At 39.5% G+C, this 12050-nt stretch overlaps 1 protein-coding gene across 1 annotated transcript in view; it reads left to right on the top strand.

Annotated features, from left to right (window-relative positions):
- Positions 1-12050, top strand: part of LOC127437121 (peroxisome proliferator-activated receptor alpha-like) — a 47738-nt gene that overhangs the window by 29884 nt on the left and 5804 nt on the right. The window contains exons 4-7 of the mRNA XM_051691822.1: positions 2778-2916; positions 6218-6417; positions 10295-10504; positions 10856-11099. Of these exons, the coding sequence (XP_051547782.1) occupies positions 2778-2916; positions 6218-6417; positions 10295-10504; positions 10856-11099 (793 nt within the window). The remainder of the gene's footprint in view (positions 1-2777; positions 2917-6217; positions 6418-10294; positions 10505-10855; positions 11100-12050) is intronic.

The following is a 12050-nucleotide window of genomic DNA, read 5'->3' as shown; positions in this document are numbered from 1 at the left end:
GGTTGCTAAAGTGTTCTGAGGGGTTTGTACTGTGTTGCTATGGTTGCTAGGGTGTTGGGGTTGGTTTCCAGGGTGTTGCTGTTTGGTTGCTAAAGTGTTAAGATTGGTTTTGTACTGTGTTGCTATGTGGTTGCTAGGGTGTTGTGGGTGGTTTCCAGTGTGTTGTTGTTTGGTTGCTAAAGTGTTAAGATTGGTTTGTACTGTGTTGCTATGTGGTTGCTAGGGTGTTGTGGGTGGTTTTTCAGGGCGTTGCTGTTTGGTTGCTAAAGTGTTATGAGTGGTTTGTACTGTTTTGCTATGTTGTCGCTAGGGTGTTGTGTGTGATTGACAGGGCATTACTCTTTGGTTGCTAAAGTGTTCTGAGGGGTTTGTACGGTGTTGCTTTGTGGTCGCTAGGGTGTTCTGGGTGGTTGCTTACTGGCCCTGGTCAAGAGAGTCCTCAAATCTCAGTGATTTTCTGGTGTCTAGATTTGGCTCGGGTCCCTCCGTCAGTATAAGACAATGTTGTTTTATCGTCTGCCAGGGGAAAACAATAGGACAAATCACTTAGAAAAGTAATAGCACACTTCTCATAAAGTCACACAATTTGAACATGCACTCCTTGCCAGTTCCATCTGCTTATTCATGTCAGATGCCCGTGATTTGGCCGCTTGCTTGCTGTGGTGAAACACATGGTCTGGAGCACATCACCTTCCTTCGGGACCGACACCCCTGCTATTTCTGTCCTCAAGTCAACCTCTCCTCCTCTTCTTCCTCCCCCTCTCCCTCTATCTCCTGCCATCTGATCTTCCTTTCGAAACTGCAAGAGTGTTTCTAGGGACATAATGGCTCAATAAGTGTGAAGCAACATTGATTAATTTTAACGACCCACATTACTTGTTTCTTGCCAGGTTTTCTTTTGAATCTCTTCTCCACTGACAAAGGTTTATCGCTTAGCCACATTGTGCAAGCTACTTTATTTCATACTTTCAACTGACCTGGGCTGCTGGCACCAGTTGTCTCAATGGTCAACTTAAGCTTACGATGCTTTTGGGAAACGCAGCCCTGATTGTTCTTTTTAGGGATTGGGAATCCACAGTAACACGTCCCAGATGTGATTGCGATAAAATTCCAGCGATAAGCAATCTGTCCTCGTTGAACGCGAAACTGCTGCGCAACATAGCACAACCACAGCCAATCAGAACATATTTGAAGCATAATATACAGATATAAAAAGCTGGATTTTGGACTATTGTATCTCTTAGTTCTGTTCTTATTATGTTGGCTTGAAAACGCCAACTTAGTGTTTTTCTACAGACTTGGTTTAGGGTTTTTATAACTCCTCATCATGCTTTCAAGCCACATTCACAAAACTTGGCACAGACCTTCAGGTTTTTCTGATTCCGGTTGCTATGTCTTTTCTAACTGATCGGACTTACGGTCGTTCCCTAGCGGATAATCGAAAATCCCATAGATTTACGTTGACAGAATGTTCAAACCGGCCAAGAATCTGTCACGCAAAGCTTGTGACTGGAAATGTTTAATGTTTCTGTAAGGCCTGTATAACCTTTAAACTTCAAACTTTTAAAACCATTTTAAACAAGGCTTTGCAATGCAAACATGAAAGTTTCTCTTGATAAACTTTACCTATCAGGTTATTATTATTCTTCCTCTGTCACTGAAGTCTATGGCAGCCCCTAGAATCTTGTTTGGAGTAAAGTTGTTAAATTTGGCACACTTATTGTGGTGGGCCTCAATAGTCTTCCTCTGGTTTTACTTCATGCCGAGTTGAGTGAAACTGATATATTCAATGTATGTTGTATCGTTTGCGCAATATAGTAAAATATATTGTTAACGGTCTTTTCGCTGCCCCTCCTTCAAATCTTTCAAAACCAATTTTTCCCAAATTCGTCTCAGATTATTTTCAGACTGTGTTTGGTTAAACCAAAACTCAGGAGGTGGCTAAAATTGTTTTAACGATTGCAGGACAAAAGGCGACAGGTTTTATGTGACTTGTTTTCTTTGTTGTCAGCATTACATTTCCAAAAACCAAAGACTGAAATGCGAGAGACAGTGGAGCCAGCACTGGTGGGAGAATATAGTGTCCACTACTTTTACTGTGATATACAATCACATGTACTATGATATAAGATTTCATGATGGGGACGTGCTCCCTGATCCCATTTTAAATCTTTGTCAACATGCCTGGAAGGCAGAAAAAGTGTTTCTAAGAGAGGAAACCCCAGCAGTTCCAAGGCAAACGAGGACAAACACAACGTATTATTGTGCTGCCAGACTATTTAGAGATCAGACTGGTTTGGACTGTGTATTTACATTTTACATTTTATGCATTTGGCAGACACTTTTATCCAAAGCGACTTACAGTGCACTTATTACAGGGACAATCCGCCTGGAGCAACCTGGAGTTAAGTGCCTTGCTCAAGGACACAATGGTGGTGGCTGTGGGGATCGAACCAACAACCTTTTGCTTACTAGTTCAGTGCTTTAGTCCACTACGTCACCACCACTATTTACATTTCTGGACTGTTTAATACTGATATATGAACTAAAAATAGAGAAAGTTGTCTTCAGGGTATCAAAGATAGAACCATGTACAGATATTTAAAGCAAGTAATGACGTTACATTGGTTTGTGTGTTCGATGGATTTGATAGGAGAGTTGATATGATGACTTGAAATTTATGTTGGCAATGCAAGTGTTGCACCTTCCATGTTTGGTTTTATAGCTGATGTTTTTGGTTGTACTTCTCACACTCATTCTGTTCCTCTTACTTGTAGGGTTTCTTCCGTCGGACGATTCGCCTTAAACTGGAGTATGATAAGTGTGTACGACGCTGTAAGATCCAAAAGAAGAACCGAAACAAGTGCCAATACTGTCGCTTTCAGAAGTGCCTCTCTGTAGGGATGTCTCACAATGGTGAGTATTATGTAAAGAGAAACTTACATTGGTACAGTCGGGGCTGGGTAGCTCAGCAAGTAAAGACGCTGACTACCACCCCTGGAGTCGCAAGTTTGAATCCAGGGCGTGCTGAGTGACTCAAGTCAGGCTTCCTAAGCAACCAATTGGCCCGGTTGCTAGGGAGGGTAGAGTCACATGGGGTAACCTCCTCGTGGTCGCTATAATGTGGTTCTCGCTCTCGGTGGGGCGTGTGGAGAGTTGTGCGTGGATGCCGCGGAGAATAGCGCGAAGCCTCCACATGTACTATGTCTCCGCGGTAATGCGCTCAATGAGCCACGCGATAAGATGCGCGGATTGACGGTCTCAGACGCGGAGGTAACTGAGATTCATCCTCCACCACCCGGATTGAAGTGAGTCACTATGCCACCACGAGGACTTAGAGCGCATTGGGAATTGGGCATTCCAAATTGGGGAGAAAAAGGGAGAAAAAAATTAATAAAAATACATTGGTACAGTCATATGTTTACATCATGATTGAATGTACCATATTTGAGTTGAGTTTCTTTATTAGTAGAAACGCAGTAAAGGATAGTTCAAGGCCTGTCAACACATCTGACGAATAGTGTTGTCCCCTTTTTTATCTTAAAAGTATATTTATTGGAGGAATTAGTGAAGAGTTTATTATTAGAGTACTGATAATCTTTTTATAATCGTCTCAGTGTTTTTTTAACTTATTTATTTTTATTAAAGTATTTAATGGTTAAATAATTTTATCGGTTGTGTTGTTCATTGGCTCTGACAAATGAGAGACATTTTTTAAGTATATGGAAATATTTAAATATTATTATTATTATTATTATTATAAACTAAATGGGAACATATATATACTGAATATATTCCTATAGAATTCCAAAAAATCCTAAAAATTAAGCAAAATTAAATATATATAAAGTAAAAATATATAAATATAAAAATATATATTTAAAATAATAAATATAAATAAATACTCTCTCTCTCTCTCTCTCTATATATATATATATATATATATATATATATATATATATTATATTATATTAATATATATTATTAATAAAATAATAATACATATAAAATAAAAGTCCTAAATTTCTGTTTTCTTGAATGGAAACATGACTGTTGACGCCAAACGCCAGTGATTCTCACATGTCTCGTAAAACAGGATGAGTTTGAGTAAGCAAATGCTTGAATGAGATTTGAGAGTTTTTACACGAAAAAAGACTTAAATTGTGATCTGTTTCTCACACAAAGCTATTGTATGGCTTTAGAAGTAGTTTGGACTACTTTTATGGTGCTTTTTTGTCCTTTTTGGAGCTTGACTCCCCCTGATCACAATATTCTTTTACTGTATGCAAAAGAGCAGCTCTTGAGATTCTCACAGATATCTTATTTTGTGTTCTAAGACCAAGTCATATGTGCTTTGAAACAATTTTTGAGGTATTTTGGGGGTAAACCTATACTTTAAATTAATCTTCTCAAGTTGAACGTGACATTGCAGTAACATTCTGCCTAATCTTTGACTAAATTAGCAAAGCTAACATAAGAGGGTTTGGTCTTTGTCCTTGTCATTTCAATGTAGTGACCTCTTGCGCTGACCCCTCCACAGTTTTCAGTGTGGAGTCAAAGGGCATCTTTAGGAGGCCAGCTAACACTGCCAGACCCGGCGAACCTCACGTCTCACACAAACTTTATGACCAGCAAAGGCATGTGTTGAAATCGCTCTGTGCTCAAGGTCTGTAATTCAAACTGTATATATGAGGCCGACCCTTGGTTCAAAACATACAGTGAGGCAGAGTCACCCTAACCCCATTCCTCTGAGCCATGTAGGTTAAAGACTAAAATTAGCAGACCTGTGAAGAGTTCTGTAACGTCACTTGCATCAGGGCCGTATAGGCTAACAGACATCGAAGCTAGTACATGAATCTAAAATACCTTTCAGAAATAGTTAAGACAAAAATTTAAATACTGTCGTTATTTACTCACCCTGTTTGACTCTCTATCTTCCATGAACGTGAACAGAAAAGAACACATTTTTAGCAATATTTATGCTGCTTTTTTCCAAAAATGACTGTTCATAGTGACCATGTCTGTCAAGCTCCAAAAAGAGCAAAATAAAAGTGTGCATGTGATTAGTCTGCTATATTCCAAGTCTTCTGAACTCATACGATAGCTTTGAGTGAGGAATAGATTACCACAAAAAGAATTTTTAACTCGTCCATCCTTTTCTGTAAAAAAGTTAAATTCGAGGTTACAGTGAGGCACTTACAATGGAAGTGGATGGGGACAATTTTTGGAGGGTTTAAAGACAGAAATGGGAAGCTAATAATTTAATAAAAGCACATTAATTGGTTTTTATAGCCGTTTTAGGGTTTTAGATTAGAGTCGTCATGGCAAGGAAGTTGTAAAATTGGATATCATTTTGCACAGAAAAAGTTTATCACACTAAAATCATGTTAGCATACTCGAGTATTTTAACTAGAGGTAGACCGATATATCGGTTTTACCGATTAATCGGTGCCGATAGTTACTTTTTGGAACTATTATTATCGGCTAAAATCTGTGGCGATAGTTGCCAATCGTTTTTTCATAATTTCAAAGTAAGAGTCCCCAGTGTTTTTTGGGCTTGTTTATATGTAAAAGTCCTGTGTTATGAAACAAATCTTAATTTTTTCTGGTTGTTTTGGGGATTTTGGTTGAACAATAAACTGCATCTGAGATTTAATTCATTTAGGACTCTGTCTGTGCCCGTCGTAGTAAGGAAAGAATAAGACATTTCTTTGAGATACTGTAGATACATTTTAAAAACTATTGGCCGATTAATCGGTTATCTACCTTTCCCACCACCTTAGTTATCATATCGGCAAAATCCACTATCGGTCGACCTCTAATTTGAACGTTTATGGATTGTCCCCATTGACTACTATTGTAAGTGGCTCAGTGTAACGCAGAGTTTTGCTATTTAAAAATAAAAAGAGGAATTTTTTTGGTAATGTGACAACATTTTGCCACATATGCTGCAGATTGAGCTTAACTTGTATTGAACCCGGAATATTCCTTTGAAGAAAAATGATGTTTCCAAGTTTAATGTAAATGAATTACTTTTCAAGGTGTGTATTTTAAGGTTACACTGTGATGTATGAACAAAATAGGCAATTCGTTAATCACAGTTATTTGTATGAATTTAACGCCAGCCAAAATTTCAGAATCATGATTGTGCTTGGGCTTTGGATGCTGCAAGCGTGGTCCATCTTATCTGAGGTTCTTCTGTACATCTCTGAAACAGCCATCCGCTTTGGGCGAATGCCACAGTCGGAGAAGCTTAGGTTGAAGGCAGAGATCCTGACGGGAGATCGAGTGGTGGAGGACCCTCAGCTGGCCGATCAGAAAACTCTAGCCAAGCAGATCTACGAGGCGTATCTGAAGAACTTCAACATGAACAAATCCAAAGCACGAACCATCCTGACGGGCAAGACCAACACGCCGGTATGATCATCCAGCCATGTGTACTGACCAAAATGTGCATTGTTTGCATCAAGCTGAGAAGTGAAATATTTTGGACGTTAAAACGTATTATTTTTGTAATTTATATTATATTTATAATTATTTAAATCCAAGTATTTATGCGGGGGTGCCTGGGTAGCTCAGCGAGTATTGACGCTGACTAACACACCTGGACTCGCGAGTTCGAATCCAGGGCGTGCTGAGTGACTCCAGCCAGGTCTCCTAAGCAACCAAATTGGCCCGGTTGCTAGGGAGGGTAGAGTCACATGGGGTAACCTCCTCGTGGTCGCTATAATGTGGTTCGCTCTCAATGGGGCGCATGGTGAGTTGTGCGTGGATGTCGTGGAGAATAGCGTGAAGCCTCCACACACGCTATGTCTCCGCAGTAACGCGCTCAATAAGCCACGTGATAAGGTGCACGGATTGACGTCTCAGACACGGAGGCAACTGAGATTCGTCCTCCGCCACCCGGATTAAGGCGAGTCACTACGCTACCACGAGGATTTAGAGCACATTGGGAATTGGGCATTCCAAATTGGGGAGAAAAAAAATACAATTATAATTATTTAATAATTATATATTGAATTATTTCTATATGCAATTAATTGCGATTAATTAGATTAATTAATCAGCATATCATGTAATTAATTCGATTCAAAATGTAACCTATTGACAGACATTTTCGTCAGTAATTTTGTTGACGAAATTAACATAGGTCTCAACAAGACGCGCTTTTAAAAGCCTGCCACACTTTCAAAAAACTAGACGCTCCTATGCAAAAAGTTGAAAACAGAAACGAGACACGACGGTCAGAAACGTCCGTCTAATGCATGTTTACATAGCAATACAGTGATAAGGCAGGGCATGGATGCAGAAATGTGTTCGATGTGAACATGTTTGTATGGGAAAGCATGACACACATTTTCTTCATAAAGCATAAATATATGAAATACACACTTTTAAGAGTTTTCATTGGTTTGAGCCATGATGCAGTGGGTTGTTGACATGCTCACATAAGGGCAGTTTTGTTCACAGTGATGCAGGTCAAATAATGTCCTGATCTTATACCTCATTCTTTCCACACTTTCCTATAAGATAACAGGCAAAAAGCCCATAAATTAAAAAGAGTTCTTTGTTCTTTGACAAGGGTCATAGGACAAGGTTGTTCAAGCCAACATACTGTTATTCTACAGAATTGGTTAAGGGTTTTTTTCAAAATCCCTTAACAAAGACCAGAATTTCTTACTGTAAGTTCTCCTACAACTTTCCAACTGCATCCACCAAACTTGGCACAGACCTTCAAACAGTTCTGGAACAGTGTGCTATGACTTTTCTAACTGATCGGAAATACGGTTTTCTCACAGTGGACGATCAAATATATGCAAAATCCCATAGACTTACATTGACAGAACGTTCAAATGGACCAAGACTATTCAAACTCAAAAATTAAAATGTAAACAAACCCACAGAAGGCCTTAACACACTCTCTCTCTCTCTCTCTCTCTCTCTCTCTCTCTCTCTCTCTCTCTCTCTCTCTCTCTCTCTCTCCCTCACTCACTCTCTTTCTTCTTCTCTCTCTCTTTCTCTCTGTTCTTCAAACTTAAGGCTTTGTCAAGTCAACATTAAAGTTTGTATTGTCAAACTTTACCTATTTAGTTATAGTAGTTTCAAAAAATCTTTATTGGGTGTGTATACATGTAAACGAGGATGTGTTCCACCTCAAACATATTACCCCGAATGCATCTGCAACACTATCATGATTGTTGTTTCCACTCGAGCGTGGATTCCTTCGCGCCGTGCGCTGCAGGATGTCAGCCAGCTGTTGGGAATGAGAGCAGCTGGATTAAGAAGTGTCTTTCATCTCCTCTCTGTCTCACAGTACGCCCCTTCTCTCTCACGGCCTTGTAAACAAGTCTCTCAGGGTGTCAGGCTGACCTCTCTAATGGAGATGAGGAGTGTTAGAAGTTTTATTCGTGTTTGCAGCTAGTGTCGTCATCTGAATTATTTCAGATTGTGAGGTTTGTGAAAAGACGACGTGGTACATATTGCTACATTTGGTTTTGTGTTGTCCTTTTGAAACATAATTACACAACAACTTTTTCTCACTGCCAATCTGTCTTTTCAGGATTTTTGCGCCAGTATTAACTTAATGTAATTTCACGTGCATACTACTTTTCCTCCATCTGTTAAAGTAATGGTTTCTGGTCACATTTTTGGCCAGAATTGTTGGCGTATTTTTGACTTTCGGACGAAAACAGAAAAAACTTTTTTTGGACTGGAAATATTTTTATGGATGAAATTTTGGTGCATCCCTAATGCCAAGATTTTTCTTTCTTTTTTACTACTTTTATTAATGAAATATTAAAAGTAGTAGAGCATAAAAAAAATTACAAAATGTAAAACATTACAAAAATAAATCAATAAGGAGAGTCTGATTAAAGACCGCTTAGAATGGCCACTGTAACCCAGAGAAAATTATCTACAAAATAATTTAAAGGTATAGTTCACCCAAAAATGAAAATGCTGTATCATTTATTCACCATTATGTTTTTCCAACCCATGTGACATTCTTTCTTTCATGGAAAACAAAAGGAGATGTTGGGCAGTATATTACCGATTCTGTTGATGACAAAATTTAACCTCCCTCAATATACATCTGCTGGCTCATGGTCAGGATTGAATACTCCGTGGACTCATTCGGTCCTCCTCCCTTGTAGATCCATTCTGAATCACGATTCAGCATTTCTGTAGATGTTTAGTATATAGTCAAAATCTCTTCCAAAACTCTTCCTCATTCCATTAACGCATGCATTAAATCATTTATATTTGCCTTCATAACTGTTTAAACTCCCAAAAACGTGCATCTAAGACTTTGTGTCAGCCGTATGCTGAAGCAAAGTTCATGTAAGTCAGCAAGTGCTAGCATGATATTTGTGCGAATTTCGTCGTCGAATTTTGTCCAGGGGCCGGATTCGCAAAACTTTCTTAAAAATAAAATTCTTGTTAACTACTCTTTTCTTCTTATTTTTGACCTTAAGGAAAAAAAAATATATATTTTTTTTAATTTTCTCCCCAATTTGGAATGCCCAATTCCCAATGCACTCTAAGTCCTCGTGGTGGCGTAGTGACTCGCTTCAATCCGGGTGGCGGAGAATGAATCTCAGTTGCCTCCGCATCTGAGACCGTCAGTCCACGCATCTTATCACGTGGCTTGTTGAGCGCGTTACCACGGAGACGTAGCGCGTGTGGAGGCTTCACGCTATTCTCTGCGGCATCCACGCACAACTCACCACGCGCCCCACCGAGAGTGAACCACATTATAGCGACCACGAGGAGGTTAACCCAACGTGACTCTACCCTCCCTAGCAACCGGGCCAATTGGTTGCTTAGGAGACCTGGCTGGAGTCACTCAGCACACCCTGGATTCGAACTCGTGACTCCAGGGGTGGTAGTCAACGTCTTTACTCGCTGAACTACCCAGGCCCCCATTAAGGAAAACATTAAGAACATTTTGTATTCCCGAAAATACTTCTTTTGAATGTTCTTTAACCACTAGGCTACCCCACCTGATATTATTTGAACAAAAACAGCCTGTTAATAGACACTTAATAGTAATAAACATGTTATTTTTAAATATTGGTAGTGAATTTTGAGTAAATATTGTGGAAAAGTAAGCACTGATATAATTTATGCAATATTTCATTTGATGTATGTCTCTTTTTCCATCAATAAACTAATTATAGTTTATATCCAGTACTGTCGATTTCGGCCGTTGAAAAACCCATATTGGTTGACGACTATACGGTAATGTTATTCATCAATAATTTGATATATGCTTCGTTTTGATTCGTTTTTCCAGCCTTTTGTCATTCACGACATGGAGACGCTGCAGTTGGCTGAACAGACGTTTGTGGCGAAGATGGTGGGCACTTCCGGGGGACTGTTGGATAAAGACGCTGAGGTCCGAATATTCCACTGCTGCCAGTGCACGTCAGTGGAAACGGTAACCGAACTGACGGAATTCGCGAAGTCTGTGCCAGGATTCTCCAATCTGGACCTGAACGACCAGGTTAGTGCCAAATATGGGCAGCATGTACTTTTAAAAAAACACAGGGCCCAATAAGCAGAAATTATTGCTGGCTTTACACTGAAAATAATTACATGCTTTCTCTGTGGTAAAGTGTAATGTTATAGTTTGACACTAGGTGAAGCATGTGGTAAAATATGTAGATAATAATAATAATAATAAACTTTATTTTATATAGCGCCTTTAAAGAGGCCTCTCAAGATATAGCTTAATTTGTACGGATGTCGGAAAATTACTAATGAAAAAGATCTGTCACTCATATATCCCCCTTTCACATATGCTGATACTGTTAAATAAATGTGTTAATTGATTACAGTCTGTGTTCTTTAACAGGTGACATTATTAAAGTATGGCGTTCACGAGGCATTCTTTGCCATGTTGGCATCTTGCATGAATAAAGATGGTCTGCTGGTCGCGTATGGTAGCGGTTTCATCACTAGAGAGTTTCTAAAGAGCTTACGACGTCCGTTCAGCGACATGATGGAACCCAAGTTTCAGTTTGCGATGAAGTTTAATTCCCTCGAACTGGATGATAGTGATCTCGCACTGTTTGTCGCTGCCATCATCTGTTGTGGAGGTATAATTACCACCCAGAACACATTAGCAACCACTTAATAATGCATTATTCATCTATTTATGAACCTTAGAAACCACCTTGCAACGCCCAAGCAACCACCCAGATCTCCCTCGCAACCACCTAGAAATACCCAAACAACCAATTGGAACACCCTAGCAACCACATAGCAACACCATTGAAGTAACCCAGAATACCATTGCAACTGCATAGCAACTTGTTAACAACCACTTAGAACACCATAGCAACTGCTTAGCAATGCACTTGCAACCACCCAGAACACCTTAGCAACCACTTACTAATGCCCTATCTATCAATTTGCGTTATTCAAACTGTAATAAACCCTAGCATCCATATAGCTACGCCAAGCAACCACACAAAACACTTTTGCAACTACATAGTTGTATCCTAAAAACCACTCCATAGAAACTGCCCAGAACACCCTTGCAACTGCTTAACAATGTGTTAACAACCACTCAGAATACCTTAGCAACCACCTAGAAATACCATGGCAACCACTTAGAACACCCTAGCAATCACAGAGCAACACCAAAGAAACTGCCCATAGTAATGTGTTTACAATGACTTAGAACACCTTAGCAACTGCATAGAAATGCCCTAGCAACCACCAAAACATCCTAGGAACCACTTAGGAATACCCTATTGATGTATGTGTTATTCAGTGCACTGTATAAGTAACCATAGCAACAACCTAGCAACGACCAAGCAACCACCCAGAACACACTTGTTACTACATGGTAATGTCTTAATAACCACTCAAAACACCTTGGCAACCACCCAGCATTGCCCAAGCAACTACTTAGAACACCCTCGAACCTCATTGTAACATCATAGCAAGTGCCCAGAACACCGTAGCAACTGCATACCAACGTGTTTACAACCAATTAGAACACCTTAGCAACTACCTAGCAATGACCAAGCATCCATCCAGAA

This window comes from Myxocyprinus asiaticus, chromosome 48 (genome assembly GCF_019703515.2).
Source record: "Myxocyprinus asiaticus isolate MX2 ecotype Aquarium Trade chromosome 48, UBuf_Myxa_2, whole genome shotgun sequence".
NCBI classification, from domain to species: Eukaryota; Metazoa; Chordata; class Actinopteri; order Cypriniformes; family Catostomidae; genus Myxocyprinus; species Myxocyprinus asiaticus.
The sequence above is the reverse complement of the archived record's forward strand: the minus strand, read 5'-3'. Positions and strand labels throughout refer to the sequence as shown.